The sequence below is a fragment of the Hypanus sabinus genome, chromosome 2 (assembly GCF_030144855.1).
Source record: "Hypanus sabinus isolate sHypSab1 chromosome 2, sHypSab1.hap1, whole genome shotgun sequence".
Taxonomy (NCBI): Eukaryota; Metazoa; Chordata; class Chondrichthyes; order Myliobatiformes; family Dasyatidae; genus Hypanus; species Hypanus sabinus.
Window position 1 is genome coordinate 66,640,047 of NC_082707.1, and position 19,154 is coordinate 66,659,200.

At 35.4% G+C, this 19,154-nt stretch overlaps 2 protein-coding genes across 2 annotated transcripts in view; both read right to left on the reverse strand.

Moving 5' to 3' along the window:
• Window positions 1-870: 870 nt before the first annotated feature.
• kcne4 (potassium voltage-gated channel, Isk-related family, member 4) lies at window positions 871-3,383 on the reverse strand. Its single transcript, XM_059989351.1, has 2 exons — window positions 3,150-3,383; window positions 871-2,949 (listed from the first exon to the last, which is right to left on the reverse strand). Exon 2 carries the CDS (start codon window positions 2,907-2,909, stop codon window positions 2,475-2,477), a length of 435 nt encoding a protein of 144 aa, XP_059845334.1. The 5' UTR covers window positions 2,910-2,949; window positions 3,150-3,383; the 3' UTR covers window positions 871-2,474.
• A 2,605-nt stretch (window positions 3,384-5,988) lies between these two features.
• The window catches only part of acsl3a (acyl-CoA synthetase long chain family member 3a), a 72,972-nt gene continuing 59,806 nt past the window's right edge, over window positions 5,989-19,154 (reverse strand). The window contains exon 15 of the mRNA XM_059947631.1: window positions 5,989-8,655. Coding sequence (XP_059803614.1) covers window positions 8,498-8,655 — 158 coding nt within the window. The 3' untranslated portion in view covers window positions 5,989-8,497. The remainder of the gene's footprint in view (window positions 8,656-19,154) is intronic.

The following is a 19,154-nucleotide window of genomic DNA, read 5'->3' on the forward strand; positions in this document are numbered from 1 at the left end:
TGCAGCATACCAGCGGAGCATCTCTAAATTAAAAATAAATAAAATTAAGAGAGCTATAGAATTACAAAGGAATGGAATAATATGGTGACAGCATTATATTCTGTCTGCCATTTTCCCAGCTGGCCCAGATCCCACTGGAAACTTTGATAGCAATCTTGGCATCATCTGAGAAGTTTAACACATCATCATCCAGATACATATGAGGTGTTAAGGCCATTTCACAGAAAGCAATAGCTGCATGTTCCAGGAGTTTGGAAAAATCAAGAAAGAAGCTTAAAAGATTTTCCTGGCTTTGCACATTTTTTCATTACTCAGCGTATTTAAGTGTACAAGGTTGAAAACCAATTAAAGGAAATTATTGGGATCACTCTCACTACAATCAGTACCTACAGTGTTGTAATGGTTGAATGTTATAACATGTAAAACTAACAGAGTAGTCATTGGATTTACAAATGTTGTACATGTCCCCACCAAGGAATGCTGGCAAACATCTATGTAGCTTTAATGTCCAATTAGTATAATCTATTTATTCATCCACACTGTAACACTAAATCAATTTTTTTGTAGTTGTATTGGATTTGGGAATCCACTGTAGGCAAATACAAATTAGTTATGCCAATGTGATTACAGTAAAACACTAGAAATCAAGGAAAATAATTACCTTTCAGCAATGAAAACAATACAGATTGGCCTGGATCTGAATTTTTAGAAAACACATGCATAAATATTATTCAGTGTTATTAACAAGAATCCAGATCACAAATGGTCACCTATCAGTATGAAAAGCAGCAACAAAGAACCTGGTGCAGAAACAAAGAAGAACTTGGCAGAGAAACCCAAAATGTTAACTGTTTATTTCACTCCATAGATGCTGCCTTACCTGTTGTGCTCCTCCAGCATTTTGAGCGTGTTGCAATTTTCACTATTGAAGTTAATTGCAGACTATTTTATTTGTATTTCAGCTTTTATTGAAACTAACTTCAAAAAGGGTGCAGTCATCATTGTTCCTATCTGTCGACATAATGCACATTGTTCATAGCACACGTCTTGAAGAATTTGCTCTAAAACAATAATGCCCAAAGGACAAGTTTCCAACAGTTGAAGCTAGTCCATTTATTGCAATCTGCCCCTACCAACCAGTGGTTGCTTCCCACATAAAGCCTGCACACAATAGATCTCCTAAAGAGCTGATAGTCAACCATTTGATAGACAGGTCAGGTAGAAATATTCAGCTGTTGTGTACTTACAAAAAATTGATTTGCACGTGTATTCATTATGCTTATGATCTTGGGGCAATGCCAGTATCGACCTCATCCATCACTTCATGGATATTGCTCAAGTAATTGTCTTTCCTTACTTTCATAAATCCTCTCCACCTCTAACCTCCATTTTTGTTATTGCTTTACTTTTGACTTCCTTGAACCATTTTTTTCCGGTTAACTGGTTTCCTCTCAGAATCAGATGCCAAGGACAAGTAGGTAATGCACAGGGACAGATATTGCAAACAAAAATGTGATAGGGCTCAACTTAGTTGATTTAGCTGTGCATTGACTATATGATATATATTTATTGAGATTCAGCATAGACGAGGTCTTTCCTGCCCTACGAACTGCACCACCCAGCAACCCGTCAAATTAATCCGAGTTTAATCACGGGACAATTTGCAATGACAAATTAATCCACCAACCAGTAGTTCTTCGGACTGTGTGAGGAAACCAGTGTTCCCAGAGGAAACTAATGCGGTCACGGGGAGAATCCTTATAGAAAGCGGTGGGAATTGAACCTGGGCAGTCTGTATAGTAGAGCGTTGTGTAAACCACTATGCTTCCGTGAGCTCCATTACACCTGACATTCATATTTGATATGAATATAGATAAATCATATTCTTAAATTCAAATATTTTAATGCCACTTAACAATAAATATTTACATTTGTTTTGCAGATTAACCTAATATTTACAAATTAATTTAATAGCAATGATATAGTTTACAGAATATTTGTCAAAAGTCCAACGCCAGTTTCATCCGGAAGATTTTCAATTTTCAAGTGTTTCCAGGCTAATTGCCAATGAGAATTTGTAAGCGTTTTGAAGATCCTCCATCCATCAGTCGAAGCCTTGTTGATTTGTTGACCCTCCTGCTTAAATTCTTTATTTCCAGACATATCTACGGATTAACTATAAAATGGTAGCAGTCTGTTTAAGAGCAATTCTGTAGAGAATTACAATCGAATGTTTTAACATGTTTACCGTAAATCTTATAAACGCCGTCACTAGTGTCCAAATATACAGATTTTGACTTTTAAGAGTCAATGGGTGTATTCGCAGAAACGTCTTTCATGTTATGTTCGTGCTCTTGTGAGTGTCCATTGGGAAGTAATGGCTAATTCAAGCACTAGCGTGCGACAGGCACCACATGTGCAGTGTAACCAAAATCACGGGCTTGCTCACCGTCTGGAACTCCTTTTCCATCGTTTTAAGAAGGGGTTTCAGCCGGCGGATGAGAGCTGCCCGAAATACTGTAGAGCAGAGTTTCATTTCCAACCACTGCCTCCCCTTCCAAGGTGAGTTGGAGATCTTGAGCTGTCTCCGAGCTCAAGCTACTTTCCATGGAGCATACGGCACAGGACAAAGACGGCACCACGCTCTCTGGCAAAGTGCCGAACACCAAGGGTATCTGCAACGACTTCAGTGCAGCCCACTCTCCCCTGTCATCATACAGAAAAAGTGCGTCGTCTTTCCGCTGCCGCTTCTTTGACTTGATGTAACACAGCACTATTCCCAGGAGGAAGGTTCCATAGAAAGACATGACAATTAAGATGTACAGATATTGGCTGTCCTGGGAGTCACTTGCAGCCTTCGCTGTCTGTGTACGTGTTTCAGCGAGGTTGGTTTCATTGGAATTGTACATCGTTAAGTCGGTGGACTACAATTTCATAAAATAGAAGATCCTGGTAGAAACAATTAACAGGGAATCAGGTCTACTCAAATTAAACCGTGTATCGTGTTTCTTTAAATGAAAGTACAACATTAAAGAAACTGAAAAAAACTGACTTGCATTTTGCATGCACTGAAGCGATTATTAACAAAAATGTGCAATCAAAGCCACCATTTAATTTTATAGAATGTTACCAATAAGGCACTTACTTACCAATCGGTATAAAATATCTTTCAAACTTCTCAGAAGGCTGAATTGGTTTAAAAACTGGAGCACAGTTCAGCTCAGTGATGTGTGCAGTAATTCCCTCTTTACAATCGACCGACTTTTATATTTCATTCCGCACCATCACGTGCCAAGGGAAGTTAACTCTGAAGTGAGGGAATCTGGATTCATTTTACTGAGATTTTGGGCGAGACGAACTTTTGACTTAAGCAGGAAAATTGCCAGTAAACTCGCTCTAGTGACCTGCGAATTTTGCTTTTATGAAGTTCATTCGAGAGAGCAAAATACAATCAATAGACAAACGTGCAGAACTTCATTCGCTGCCTCTCTATAAATGTTGCAATTAATAACTTGCCATTGGCAATAGAAGCTGTTTCGCTGATAAATTTAAGGATTTAATTCCCATAGCAACACAATTTGCGAACGTGAATTTGTGCACACATTTTAACCCTAACCTGATTTTGGAAACATTGCTTTTTGTGCTGGTGAAGATGCAGGAACACACACTGGAAGTGGGAAATACACATAACGTGCTGCGTGTTCTCTGCAAATTCCTGAACGCGGGAATCCTGTTAGATGGTCTAGTCGTGGTTAGGTGCAGATTTACTATTTACATAGAGTTTCAAGCTCTTAATATGGAAACTTGAGGTTCTTTTAACAAAAACATTTCAAAGTTTCTTGGTATGGATTTATAAAAAAACAGAATCAAACATCATTATCAGGGTCTCCCCAGCTAGATTTCTCGCCCGTTTTTATATTTAAGTTTACTGGAAACAGACAGCAAATTACTATTTGGCAACAGAGAAGTGAGAGCGCGCGTTAAGGGCACATCAAGAGCGTATCTCACTAAAACAGACATTGTAGTTCATGGGAATCTGCTGTGACATTGCAGTCAAAGGTCACTTCATTCTTGAAACAGTTACTACAATTACACTGATATAAGCAATGTCTTGTTAATAAATCGGAGGTTCTTGTAAATCTAATATTCCTCCACGAACAAATAAGTAAATAAACCTAAAAACTACGTGGAACTAGACGTTTGGGTTAAACATTTTACGGGTATGGGGGGGGGGGGGGGGGGGAAGGGTGCTACGTTTTCATTTAACCAGTGGCTTGCTACTTCAATACTGGAATTAACTGCCCCGCGTGCCAACATTTAACACAATACCTGAAGATGCACAATTTCAAAGCATTTAATAATTCATTACAAGCAGGATAATATTTGACCATCAAACCAAAGCAAACCCATTCCCCCACTTTCCCTGAAATAAGACCACAAGGTTCAGAAGCAGAATTAGGACATTTGGCCCATTGAGTGTGCTCCTCCATTTCTTCATGGCTGATCTATTTCCCTCTCAGTCCCAATCTTCTGGCTTCTCCAGGTAATGCTTCATGACCTGACAAATCAGGGATCTATCAATCTCTGCCTTAATGACTTGGTCTCTAGAGTTGCCCGTGGCAACAAATTCTACAGGTTCACCACTCTGGCTGAAGAAATCTCTCATCCCTGTTCTACATGGGTGTCCTCCTGTTCTGAGGGTATGTCATCTAGAATTAGACTCCCTCACCATAGGAAACATCCTCCCCACATCCACTCTATCAAGGCCTTTTAACATTTGATAGGTTTCAGTAAGATCCCCCCCCACCCATTCTTCTGAATTCCAGTGAGTACAGGCAGAGAACCATCAAATGCCCTTCATATGGTAAGTCATTCAATCCTGGAATCATTTTTGTGAACCTCCTTTGAACACCCCCATGCTGTTTTGAACATGATCAGTACATACTTTCTTAGATAAGGGGCCCAAAACAGCTCACAGTGCTCCAAGGGGCCTCAGCAGTGCTCTTTTAAGCCTCAACATTATAGCTTGCTTTATATTCTTGCCCTCTTGAAATGAATGCTACCATTGCATTTGCCTTTCTCATCACTGACTCAACCTGCTAATTAACTTTTTGGGAATCCCGCACAAGGACTCCCAAGTCCTTTTGTACCTCAGATTTTTGCATTTTCTCTCCATTTAGAAAATAGCCTACACTTATTTCTTCTACCAAAGTGCAAGATGGCCATACACTTCCTAACACTATACTCAATCTGCCTCTCCCCCCCCCCCCCACCAACATTCTCCTTATCTGTCTAAGCTCTTCTGTAGCCTCTCTACTTCCTGAACACTACCTGGCCCTCCATCTATCTTCATATAGTCCACAAACTTGGCCACATAGCCATCAATTCCATCCAGCAAATCACTGACATATAACGAAAAAAAGTCCCAACACAGACCTCCGAAGGACACCACTAGTCACTAGCAGCCAAACAAAAAAGGCCCCCAGTCTTTGCCTCCTGCCAATCAGCCAATGCTCTATCCCATACTAGTATCTTTCCTGTAATATCATGGGCTCTTAACTTGTTAAGCAGCCTCATGTGTGGCACATTAAAGACTTTACGAAAATCCAAGTACACAATATCCATTGATTCCCTTTTGTCTTTCCTGCTTGTGTTTGCTTCAAAGAATTCCAACAGATCTGTCAGGCAAGACTTTTCCTTAAGGAAACCATGATGACCATGGCCTATTTTTATCATGCACCTCCAAGTACCCCGAAACCACATCCTTAACAATATTCTCAACCACTGAAGTCAGACTAAATAGCCTATAATTTCCTTTCTTCTGCCTCTCTCCCATCCTGAAGAGTGGAGTGACATTCACTTACACATTTCAGTAGTAGATCTACATATCATATAACTGAAGAGCTCTTGTAAGAAAAAACCCCCGACAATTTCACAAGTTTTTGCATCTTCAAAAATAAATCCCAGTTTAACTAACCAAAATCAAAGTGGAAATCACAAATTACAACTTTATTTTATAACTGAAAACATATCCAAATACAAATAAATAAATGAATATATTTTGTAACGCAGTTCACATAGATGTTTGCAGGAAGTCCACTGAAAATTTCTAGACTTTTGTCATGAAATTCATTACATTAAATACTAAGATTACTGTACAATTGACGAATTGGAAGAAAAAATTAACTTGCACTAAATTTACAGTCCCATAGGTATTTACATATAGAAATGAACCAATAAATACCAAGATTTAATGCAGGTGCCACACTATAATTCCTTAAAATGAACAGTAGTCAAGGTAGAGTAGAACAAACTTTTACCAGTCTGTTTTACACAAGTGTACGCAGTTTTATCTTATATACATTTTAACCTTTGTTTCCCACTCCTCACATTTACATTTAGAAAGTCTAACGATAAACCATGCGCAAAACATAACACAAGCTTATTCATATGAAACAAACAAGTTCAATGCATTCCTGTGAAATGAGACACCATGACAATGAACTTACAATTGTGTTTGCCATTACTGTACTGAGCTACTGAATCACTGTTCTTAGGACAAGTAATAACTTGGATTCATTTCTCCAAAAGCTGTTGTCATCCCACCACCAACCCCCTCCCATCCCAGCCATCTCATTGTGAACATGATTACATTGTTTTAAAAATGTTCACAATATTTTATATATAAATCAATGGACATGCATTCCAAATTCTACCTACTTAACTACAATTGACACAAACCTACTAGTCATGAAATCACAACTGATAGCCAGAAGAAAATTAAACTTATAGTAGCATTCTTAACAGTAACCAACTTGAGAACTGAACGGTCAACAATCAGCAAGAGGCTGAATGATTACTCTTTTGAGGGTCCTGTTTTCTGCAAACGTTGTTCTCACAGTGAAAGTAGCTGTCTACATCATATGTAAACTCCAAAAGTTATTTTACAGCTGCAATTAAATTGAGTGATCTGTTTACACTAGTCAACAAACATGAAAGTCATGAATTCAGGAAATGGAAAAAAAACAACCTTGTTTGTTTTTAAAAAGTCACAGCTCATGTATGGTGATGTTTCAGCATGTCCATTTTAAAGCCATAATACCTCAATTCTGCAAGCAAAGTGTAAAGGTGAAAGTTTTGAGGAAAACATGCTTTTTTGTTTCCATAACTCAAGAATAATGGCATTTTGGTTTTTGCCAATTACAAAATGGAGACCAAGGCAAAATGATCAGATAATGGCAAAAGTACAAATTTCTACTTTGAATACACTGGATACTTTAAGGGGCAACATCTCTTTTCCCAGCATCTGAAACCTTTTGTTCTTACTTACATCAAACAACTGGACTTCAAGAACATAGAGGAAATGTTAGTATGATCATTGAGCAAGCCATCCTGGCAAATCAGTAACAACTGTTCGGAATTGGTTTGTTTAAAAAGTGGATCCTCTCAATGAACTTCTACAAATGCATTTCTGTTGTAGTGTTTTAACATTCAACTGCACAAGCTTTACTAAAATGCAAAACTATTTATCATTTTTGAGGCAGTTAACAGCAGATTTTGCTTATTTCCTCATTAACACTTTACCACAAATAAAAAGAATCAGTACAATACACAAAAAGGCAGAAGAGGGTGTTAAAAAAATGTGATTTTTTTTAAGCTTAGTTCCAGATGTCACAGAAGTCAGTGCTTATTAGGCTTTTCCTCAAGAATAATTTCCACCCCTCCCCCCATTCTTCCGTGAAGATACTGACTGCTTAGTGCTTTTGTACCCTAGTATCTTGTCTAAGAGGCCACAATCCTTGCATGGAATTTATCAGTGAGTGTGGGCAGAATATTTGAGCAAGGACATCACAGACAAGTTCAATCCTGTACTCCGCTAACAATCACATGAACACTTCGAACAAGACTCATCATTGCTGGCTATAACAGTGGCCAATTTTTATTCCCAAACTAATTGCACAAACCATTATCTTAACTAATTACAAGGCAGGGCTATCCTATATATCCAATACTAATGATTTTTACAGCCCAGCTTACCAGAGGCTAGTTGCATCAGAAGTCGTTTATAAATAATATTTATGTCAATTTCTTAAACCCTTTCAGATTAAGCCCTGCACTGATTAAAACCCTATTAAGTTAAACATTGCACAAATGTATAATAAATAAACTGTACGTTTCCACAACCTAGAACACAACTGTATTAGAGGTTCAAGAGATCATGTAGTTACATTTGTTCTTGTGGATCATTAATTGAGTAATAATTTATAAACACAAACACAAAGAAACAAATTATTTTTGTTTCAAATGGTTTAGCAATCTTGACCTGGATAAATGTTAATATCTATAAAGAATACTACAGGGTAACCTATTTTGTAATGTGATGTTCTCTTTTTGATTAATCCTAAGATCTTAGTTTTGAAAACATTGTGTTCTGATGTCAGTTATAATCATGTTTCAGAGTCATTCCTATTTATTTGGGTTGTGTGGAATGCAGGTATTACTTTCCACCATACATTCGTTCAATGTCCGCTTGATAATGGGTTTTGAGTTCCTTCCGTTTCAATTTGAAGGCATCTGTCACCAGGCCTGTCTCTGGAGTCCAAGGTTCAGGACTCAACCGCACTTTTAATGGTATTTCAAATTTCTCCAGTTTTGCTGCAAACAAACGTCAAACAAGTAATTAAAATTACAACATATATCGATTTGAATCTACAAAAACAAGTTATAACACAAAAGGAACTGCTTCCTTCCTGTTAGCTAGCGTTAGCTTTTATCCTCTGAATGATCCCACCACTACCTACCATTTCTGTATTCCTTCAACCTTTCTTAACTGCTTAACCCATCTTTAAAACGTAAATCTGATTACCCTACTGCATCTTGGCATTTGGATTAATGAAAGGGCATGGTTATAAAGCTACTTTCAATATGACTCAGGTATTCATTAATGTGAGAAAGTAAGTCTTTAAGCACAATAAAAAGCGACTCACCAAGCTACCCATTGTGCATTACTTAAAGTTGGAATCATTCAGGACTTTCAAAATTGACATGAGGGAAAACAATTCTCAGGGCCACAGGAAAAGGGGCAAACGGAATGATTTAATTGCTCTATAAAGAACTTCAATGGCCTCCTGTCAGTTTCCACTCAGGTACCAAGTCACTTTAGAAGCTGTCAAGAGTTCTAGACCACTGCTCCAACAGCACAGATTCAAATTCCAATGTGGAAATTGGGGAAATTAAGTTTTAATTATTAAAAAAATGTTGATTTTTTTTAAAGTTAGTTCCAGTAATGATGATAAGCATTAACCTACTATAAACTCATCTACTTAACTAATATCCTTCAGTGTAGTGAGTTATGTTACTATACAGGTGTGCAAATAACATAAGGCTTACAAAAACTGGAGATACAGAGATACAATCTGCCATTCTAACTCAGCCTGCCTAATGTGACTTCAAATCCACCATGGTGCCCGACTCTCATCTGCCTTTAGTTCAGAGCCAATTAAGTGTGGATATTAAATGCTGGCCCTGCCTTCAACATTCACATAATTAAAAAATCCAAAATAATTTTGTGACAGTGAAATATTCACTGCCTTACAACTTCAGTGAACTTTAAAATATACATTTTATGGTTGAATTTCCAAAATCAGCTTTTGTGGAAAAACAACTGCTTTTCACCATATAATCTTGCTATCAAATGGAAGATACCTTGCTTGCAGGAATCAGCCTCCAAGATTAAAAGTGTAAGAGTTTGATTCGTACTCAGATTTTATTGTGGCACTGTGGTTCAGATAACCAATCAGGAGGAGGGAGGGTGAGAGAAATTTGGCCGTAATTGTGAAAAGCATAAACAATTCCCTGCCAAAAGGATTGAGAGCCTTGATGTCTGTATTGCCAAGCTGGTGCCCGAGTTCAACACATCTCACTTGACCAGCAGAAGAATTTTGAGTGGGAGGGGAAAAACTGTGGTCCATGGGAGGGGTGGATCTACAATGTAGGTAGAACAGGGAACAGGGTTCTGTTGAGGGACTTTGATCAACTATTAATATCCCTGAATTACTAAACAAGCCATATGCAAACTGACATCCGGTCAAGTAGTGAGTTAAATGTGTGGCTCAAAAATTGGTGTGGAAAAAGTGGGTTTGGATTTGTAGGTTATTGGCATCAGTACTGGGGGAGGGACTGTTCCTATGGGACAAGCTCCACCTGCACCATGCGGAGGCCTGCATCCTGGTAAATTGCATAACCAGTGCTATGGTTAAAACTTTAAACTAAACAGTCATGGGGATGAAATAGAAACATATGGAAGGTATCAGTAACATGACAGAAATTCAAGAATTAGCATGGGGGAGGGGGGCAGAAAAAAAGGCTATAAATCAGAGTAGATTAGAGGATGACCCCTAGGTTGAAAAGGTTAACACACGTTAATGGTTGTGGGCCTGTTCTTGCTGGAGTTTAAAAGGATGGAGATCTCACTGAAATCTACCGAATTTTTAAAAACTTGGATAGAGAGAATGTGGAGAGTACATTTCCACTAGTGGGGGAGTATGGGAACATAGGGCACAGCTCAGAATAAAACAAATCCTATCAGAATAAAGATAAGGAGGGATTTCTTTAGCCAGAGGGTGCTAAATCGATGGAATTCATTCTGACAGATAGCTGTAAGACTAAGTGACTGGGTATATTTAAAGCAGGGTTGATAGCTTCTTAATTAGAGGTGTCAATGATTATAGGGAGAAGGCATGGGCTGACAGGGAATAATAAATCAGCCATGATCGAATGGTGAAGCAAATTTGATGGGGTGAATGGCCCCATTCTTTGCCGTTGTCTTATAGTCACCATCAGCACATCACTAAGATCATGGCCTTAGATTATCTTATCGGGGGGGGGGGTGGAGTTTCAAGATGGCGACGTAAGCATCTGCCTTTTAGGCGCTCTTTATTTTTTTAACTATAATCACCCTTTAATTAGATCTTTTCGAACTTAATCATATGAGTTGCTACCTTTGATTGACCCTTTTTTCCTAAAATAATAGTTGATCTAATCTTGTCAAACTTAAAATGGCTACAAGTAAGAAATCGGCTAAGGATCCTGTATCCATCGACGCAATTTCTGGTCTTTTGGACATTAAACTGGATGTTAAATTTGCGGGTATGGAAGATAAATTGGACAATAAACTGGATGCTAAATTTGCGGGTCTGGAAGGCAGACTAGAAGGTAAATTGGACAGTAAACTGTTAAGTTTGGAAAGGAGGATTACTTCGAAAATATCCGATCTTGAAGGAGTTGTTAAATCGCTTGAAACTAAGTTTCAGTCGCAGGCGTTAGAGGTTCAACAGCATGGAAATAAGATCACGACTCTTGAACAATCAATTTGTGAAAAAGCACGTACAATTGAAGTGTTAGAGAAGAAGATAGAGTCGACTGCTAAAACTTTAGATCAGTACAAGTTTAAAATTACTGATCTTGAAAATCGTTCTCGCAGACAGAATTTGCGCATCATCGGAATTCCCGAAAAAGTTGAGTCCGGTGATTTAACTGAATTTTTCTCTAAATTACTGTGGGAAATTTTCGGTGGTGAAGGTTTGAAAAATGAACCTGTTATTGACCGTGCTCATAGAGTTGCGAGGCTTTCGTCTGTGCCTGATAAACCACGAGTGGTGATTGTTCGCCTTCATTATCCTCGTGAGAAAGAGCTTTTAATTCGATTAGCTCGTAAAAAAGGTATGATCTCCTACAGAAATTACTCATTTCGAATAGTTGAGGACTATTCGTATGAAGTAATGAAAGCCAGGATCGCTTTTAAACCAGTGATGGCAGAGATTCATTCGATTGGATTTAAACAAGCTTTAATGTATCCAGCGAAGCTTAGAATGGTGCTGCCCGACAACAGTCTACACTTTTTTAACACTCCTGAAGAAGCGAAGAAATTTGTTGAAGAATATCGATCCTCTAGTGCAACTTGAACTATGAGTTACATTGAAGATTTTTCTTTTGGAGAGAGGATGTCATTTCATTTTAAGTTTTAACCCTGGAAGTTGGGTTATAACTTTTTATTTTGAACTATGGGTCTGGGTCTTTTTTTTATTACTATTATTATTGCTTATAGATGCTGTTTTAATTTTTATAATATCCTTTTTTATACACGTTTGTATTTTGTAATAATGAATTATTTTTTCAAAATGTCGTTTCTTCTTCCCATAAGTCTTTACTTTTTATAAGCGTTTATTTGCTTGCCTGTATTTAGAAATGGAACAAAGGTTTTGAATTCTTTTTTTTAGTTTTTTTTTATATATGTTGTAGTGTCTATTAAATCTTTTTTTTTAAAAAAATTCTATTTTGATAACTTTTTTACTAAATTTTCTTATTAGATTGCTGAATTTATATTCATATTTTGTAATATGGCTTTCTCAAAATGTCGTTTCTTCTTCCCATAAGTCTTGGCTTGTGAAACGTCATCTTTGTATCTGAATATGGAATTTCTTTTTTAAAGATGTATTACATTTTTAAACTTTAATGTTCATTTTTTTTTATTAATGATTTTTCTGGTTTTACTATTTTAGTTTTTTTTTTGATTTGTCTGATATGTGTGTGTATGTGTATGTGTATATATATATATGTAGGTATATATATATATATATTTTTTTTGCAACTCTATATTTTAATTAGGGTGTTATATAGTTTTTTCTTAAAAAATTTTCTTATGGAGCTGCCATCTTGAAATGGGGGTAATATTAGTATTAGTTTATGCGCCTGCCGCTTGGCTTTCTTTCAAAGGGTGGGGGGAGGGGGGAGGGATCTTTTTTCATGCTTTTGCTTTTTATTTTTTTGCTTTTAGTTTATGGGCTGACTTTAAATTGTTAATATTGTTTAGGTGTCAGGATCTCCGTTTGCTCCTGAATCAATTTTCCTTCTTCCTAAATTGTGGGTTATGTGTCTTTTTAACCTTTTATGATACACACAATTAATATTGGTATGATGGATAAATCTATTAACTTTATCTCGTGGAATACTAATGGTTTAAATCATCCGATTAAACGTAAAAAAATATTTAAAGTATTCCATAGATTGAACGCTAATATTATTTTTGCACAGGAGACCCATATTAGGAGGGAGGATAATCAACGTTTTTTTTTAGGTTCTGGAAAGGACAACAATTTCACTCAAATTGTACCGCTAAAATTAGGGGTGTGTCTATTTTTATAGACGCCTCAATTTCGTTTACACATTATGAAATTATTTCTGATCCACAGGGTAGATTTTTGTTGATAACTGGTTCACTTTTTAATCGGAAAGTTGTTTTAGTTAATATTTATGCTCCAAACTTTGATTGTCCTGAATTTTTTAAACGTTTATTTACTTCTCTTCCTAATTTGAATGAATATATGTTGATTATGGGTGGAGACTTTAATTGTTGTTTGAATCCTTCGATGGATAGATCTAAACCTATTCGAACTCTTCCGAATAGATCAGCTTTACTTATTAATTCTTTTATGGTTGATTCTGGAATTACTGAAATATGGCAGTTTTTGAACCCTAAAGATAAAGAATTTTCATTTTTTTCACATGTATATCATAGTTATTCTAGAATTGATTACTTTCTTATTGATCATCGTTTATTAACAGATGTTATTGATTGTAAATACGATTCTATTGCTATTTCGGATCATGCGCCTTTGAAGTTATCTATCAAGATTTCGGACTCTTCTATCAATACTAGATCCTGGAGACTTAATGCTACTTTACTTCAAGATCCAGAATTTATTACCTTCATTAAGCAACAAATTGACTTATTTTTTTCAACAAACTATAATGAAGAGATTGATAAAGGAATACTTTGGGACTCTTTCAAGGCTTTTATTCGTGGACAAATTATTTCATATTCCGCTGGTAAAAGAAAACAAAGATATTCAGATATAGCTTTATTGGTGGATAAAATTAAAGAAATTGATAAGATTTATTCCGTTACTCCTACCAAAGAACTTTATAAGAAGAGAGTTGAGCTTCAAATGGAACATAGTTTATTATTATCTTCTTCAATTGAGAATCAATTAATTAAGACTAGGGCTCAATTTTATATTCATAGTGATCGAACTGGTAAATTGTTAGCTAATCAATTAAAAGCTATTTCGACTAAGCGACAAATTATTAAAATTCGTAAACAAGACGGTAATTTAACTACTGATTATAAAGAAATCAATAACACTTTTCAAGATTTTTATAAATCTTTATATCAATCAGAATTTGACGGTGACCGGTTTACGATGGATAATTTTTTTAATAATTTGAATATTCCTAAACTGATAGATGAAGATTGTAGCTTGCTTGATGCTCCTATTTCTATGGATGAAATAAGAGAGGCTATCTCATCAATGAATTCAGGGAAAGCTCCTGGTCCTGATGGTTTTATTGTAGAATTTTTTAAAACTTTTTCTTTATTGCTTTCTCCTTGGCTATGTGAAATCTTTAATGATGCGTTTGTTAAGAAGAGACTACCTCAATCGTTTTATGAAGCTACTATCTCTTTAATTCTTAAAAAAGATAAAGATCCTACTTTATGTGCATCTTATCGCCCTATATCATTATTAAATGTAGACTCTAAGATTCTTACAAAAATTTTAGCCATTAGATTAGAAAAGGTATTACCACAGATTATTTCAGAAGATCAAACTGGTTTTATTAGGAATCGATATTCCTTTTTTAATATTAGAAAATTGATTAACATAATTTATACTTCATCACCTACAACCCCAGAATGTGTTATCTCATTAGATGCTGAAAAAGCCTTTGATAGAGTTGAATGGACATATTTATTTAATGCATTGAGAAACTTTAATTTTAGTCCTAATTTTATATCATGGATTAAATTAATATATTATAAACCTGTTGCTTCTGTTCTTACAAATAATTATAGATCCTCTTTTTTTCAATTATCTCGTGGTACGAGACAAGGTTGTCCTTTAAGTCCTTTATTATTTAATATTGCATTAGAACCTTTAGCTATTGCTATTCGTGAGTCTCCTAATATTTTTGGTATTACCCGTAATGAGAAGTTATACAAATTATCGCTTTATGCTGATGATTTGTTGTTATATATTTCTAATCCTAGTAGGTCTATTCCTGCTATTTTATCCTTGTTGGCTCAATTTGGTAGCTTTTCTGGTTATAAGTTAAACTTAGATAAGAGTGAGTTATTCCCTTTAAACGCGCAAACTTTATTGAGTGATAGGATGCCATTTAAAGTTGTTACTGATAACTTTATCTATTTAGGTATAAAAATCAACAAGAAATATAAAGATTTATTTGGACTGAATTTTTTACCTATGCTTCATTAAATTCAGCAACTTACTACTAGATGGTCTCCCTTATTTTTATCATTAGTTGGTCGGATTAATGCTATTAAAATGATGATTTTACCGAAATTTTTATATTTATTCCAAGCTTTACCAATTTTTATTCCTAAATCTTTTTTTGATAATATTGATTCAAAAATTTCCTCATTTGTGTGGCAAAATAAAAATCCTAGGTTAAGCAAAAGGCAATTACAAAAGTCTAAAAAAGATGGTGGTCTAGCTTTACCTAACTTTAGATTTTATTATTGGGCGAATAATATTCGTAACCTAATGTACTGGAAACTAGATTTGGATTCACCTGTGTGCCCACAGTGGGTAAATTTAGAATGTAGTGAGGTTAAGGGATATTCTATATTTTCCGTTCTTGGTTCTTTTCTTCCTATTGATTTAGCCAAATTCAATAAACAGATATCTAACCCTGTTGTTAAACATACACTACGAATTTGGTTTCAATTTCGCAAATTCTTTAATCTGAAAAACTTTGCTCTGGACAGCCCTATTTTATGTAATTTTTTTTTTTAAACCTTCATTGACAGATCAAGCTTTTAGTATATGGAAAAGGAAAGGTATAAAATGTTTTCGTGAACTTTTTTTTGAAGGTACTTTGATGTCTTTTGATCAACTATCCAACAAATTTGAATTACCTAAATCTAATTTTTTTAGATACTTACAAATTAGAAATTTCTTACATAAAATTCTTCCATCTTTTCCTAACTCAACTCCATCGGATTTTTCAGATTTGATTTTTACTTTTAATCCTTGTCAGAAGGGATTAGTAGCTTTTATTTATAACATGATTATGAAGATACAGCCAGAAATATCGGATAGAATTAGACAAGAATGGGAAAAAGAACTTCGATGTAATATATCAATAGATAAATGGGAAAAAATTTTACAAATGGTTAATTCCTCCTCTATTTGTGCTAAACATGCTTTAATACAATTTAAAATTGTACATAGAGCTTATATGTCTAAAGATAAGCTTGCCCGATTTTATTCGCATATTAATCCTCAATGTGACAGATGTCACTTAGAAGTGGCTTCATTGACTCACATGTTTTGGACATGTCCCACTTTACATACCTATTGGAAGGACATTTTTGATGTCATTTCCTCAGTATGGAATATCGATTTACAACCCCATTTTATTACTGCAATTTTCGGTATACCAAATGAAGATGGCAATCAGCTTTCCCCTTCAATCAGACGAATGATTGCCTTTGTAACATTAATTGCCAGAAGGTCTATATTACAAAACTGGAAAGAAGTAAATCCTCCTACTACATTTCAGTGGTTCTCCCAAACTATTTCTTATTTGAGTTTGGAAAAAATCAGAAGCACTATCTTTGATTCTTCAATTAAATTTGAAGAAACCTGGGGACCATTTATTCGACACTTTCATATGAATTAATTTGGCCTATTTCAGATCCTTTTCTCTACTTATACTTGTTCAGGTATGGAGTTCCGGAGTTCTTTTCTTGACACCTTTATATATTTATAAAGTGCTATTATTGCCCATGTTAGTTTTAGTTTAGTATTTTTTTTCAATATATATTTTTTCTCATATATAATTTCAATTTTTTTTTTCTTCTTTTTTCGACGATTATTTTTGTTTTTTTTTCATACATATTTATATAGACTTGATTGATTTATGTACCTTTTGTTGATGGATGTTTTAATAGGATATTATTATCCTATTACTAATGTAATCTCAAGTTTATTGAATCTGTAATCTATTCATTATTATGTGCTGTTTTTTTTTATATATGAAATTTAATAAAAAGATTGAAAAAGAAAGAAAGAAAGATTATCTTATCTAAACTAAGATAACTTACAACTTAAATGTTTCTAAAAATTAGAAATAAGAGTCTGCAGCATTCAAGATACAGAGATCACATTATGAGTCGTCAAAAGTACTATCCTTTAAAAAGCTCAGAATTTGTAGGGTGAGTGATTTTAAAAGGAAACTTTGACCATAATAAATTTTTTAAGTGCAATGGCTATTTTTAATGTAGTAAAAAATAGCATTTAAAGTTTAAAGCAAGCCTAACAAAATGGAAACTGCAATTAGAATTTGTTATACAAGGACTTCAAGTTCAGATATTTCTATGTGTTTGTAGATATGTATCTGAAATTGAAGTTAATATGCTTATATAATAAATTTTAATTGCAGCTTCCAATTTGTTAGGTTTAAAGCAGAGCAGAAAAAATCTAAATCTACAAATAAAATGCTTAAAAAATGCTTGAAGCTTTTGTTCCTGTTTACTTGGCCTCAACAGAGAACATTTCCTGCAGAAATCAGCAAATTTGCCACCTTTAGCAATTTTAGAGTCAGTGATATACTCCTACATCTGTAAAAGATGGTTCATGTACTCCTAGCAGGGGCAGAGATTAAACAGTTTCCGTGATAACTATCTCAGGTAAAGCCTTGGATCAGTCAACATTAACTGCATCACCCTATGATTTGTGCATACTCTGCTGATTCATTGGCTGGGATATGCCTCAAGCTAATATGAAAGTTGTGCAATAAGACCAAACCAAAATCATACCCTGCAGCAAAATCAACAACCAGCATTACCAAGAGTAAAGAAAATCCAACTCATAACTGCTTAATCACTGAAATATCTTCACTGCACTGCTTTCTAAAATATTTCAATCTGACCTGCTGATAATTCCCAGCATGTTGCGATTTTAAATGTCCACTATCTGCAGCTAAGCCTCGAGTTTAAACATCAACTTCTGTTAAACGTCTGAATTAATCGTATCCTACAATAAATGTCAGGTCTTGAAACCATAAGACATTGGGGCAGAATTAGGCTATTTGGATTATCAAGTCAGCTCCACCATTTCATCATTGCTGATCCAATTTTCCACAGTCCCAAACTCCTGCATTCTCCCTGTATCCTTCCATGCCATGACCAATCAAGAATCTATCAACTTCTGCATTAAATATACACATAGACTTGGCCTGTGGAGTTCTACAAATTCACCACTGCCTGGACAAAGAAATTACTCATCTCCATCTCTTTTTGAGGCTGTGTCCTCTGGTCTTAGACTCTCCCACCATAGAAACATCCTTTCCACATCTACTCCATTAAGGAGTTTCACCATTTGATAGGTTTCAATTAGGTCACACCTCAACATTCTGAATTCCAGTGAATACAGGCCCAGAGTCAGAAAACACTCCTCCTACAACAAGCCTGGAATCATTTTCATGCACCGCCTTTGAACCCTCTCCAATATCAGCACATCTTTCTAAAAGAAGGGGCACAAAACTGCTAACAATACTTCAAGTGATGCCTCACCAGTACTTAATAAAATCTCTACATTACATACTTGCTTTTATACTCTAGTCCTCTTGAAATGAATGCTAACATCACATTTGCCTTCCTCACCACAGATTCAACCTGCAAATTAACCTTTAGGGAATCCTGCACAAGGACTCCCAAGTCCTTTTGCACCTCATTTTTTTTTTGTATTTTCTCTCCACTTACAAAATAGTCAACCTTTTTATTTCTTCCAACAAAATGCATGACTATAAACTTCCTAACACTGTATTCCAACTGCCATTTCTTTACCCATTCTCCTAACCTTCATCCTAGTCCTTCTGTAGCCTGTCTACTTCCTCAGAACTACCTGCCACTCCACCCATCATCTTCAAACTTTGCAACAAAGCCATCAATTCCATCATCCAAATCATTGACATACAACATAAAAAGAGTTGGCCCCAACTCAGGCCCCTGTGCATGATTCCAGAATTGAATGGCTTGTTATATGAAGAGAGTTTTCTCACTTGCAGCCAAC

Excerpts from the sequence above, each read along its gene's own strand:
- kcne4 (XM_059989351.1), bottom strand. The coding sequence starts at position 2,909 with ATGTACAATTCCAATGAAACCAACCTCGCTGAAACACGTACACAGACA.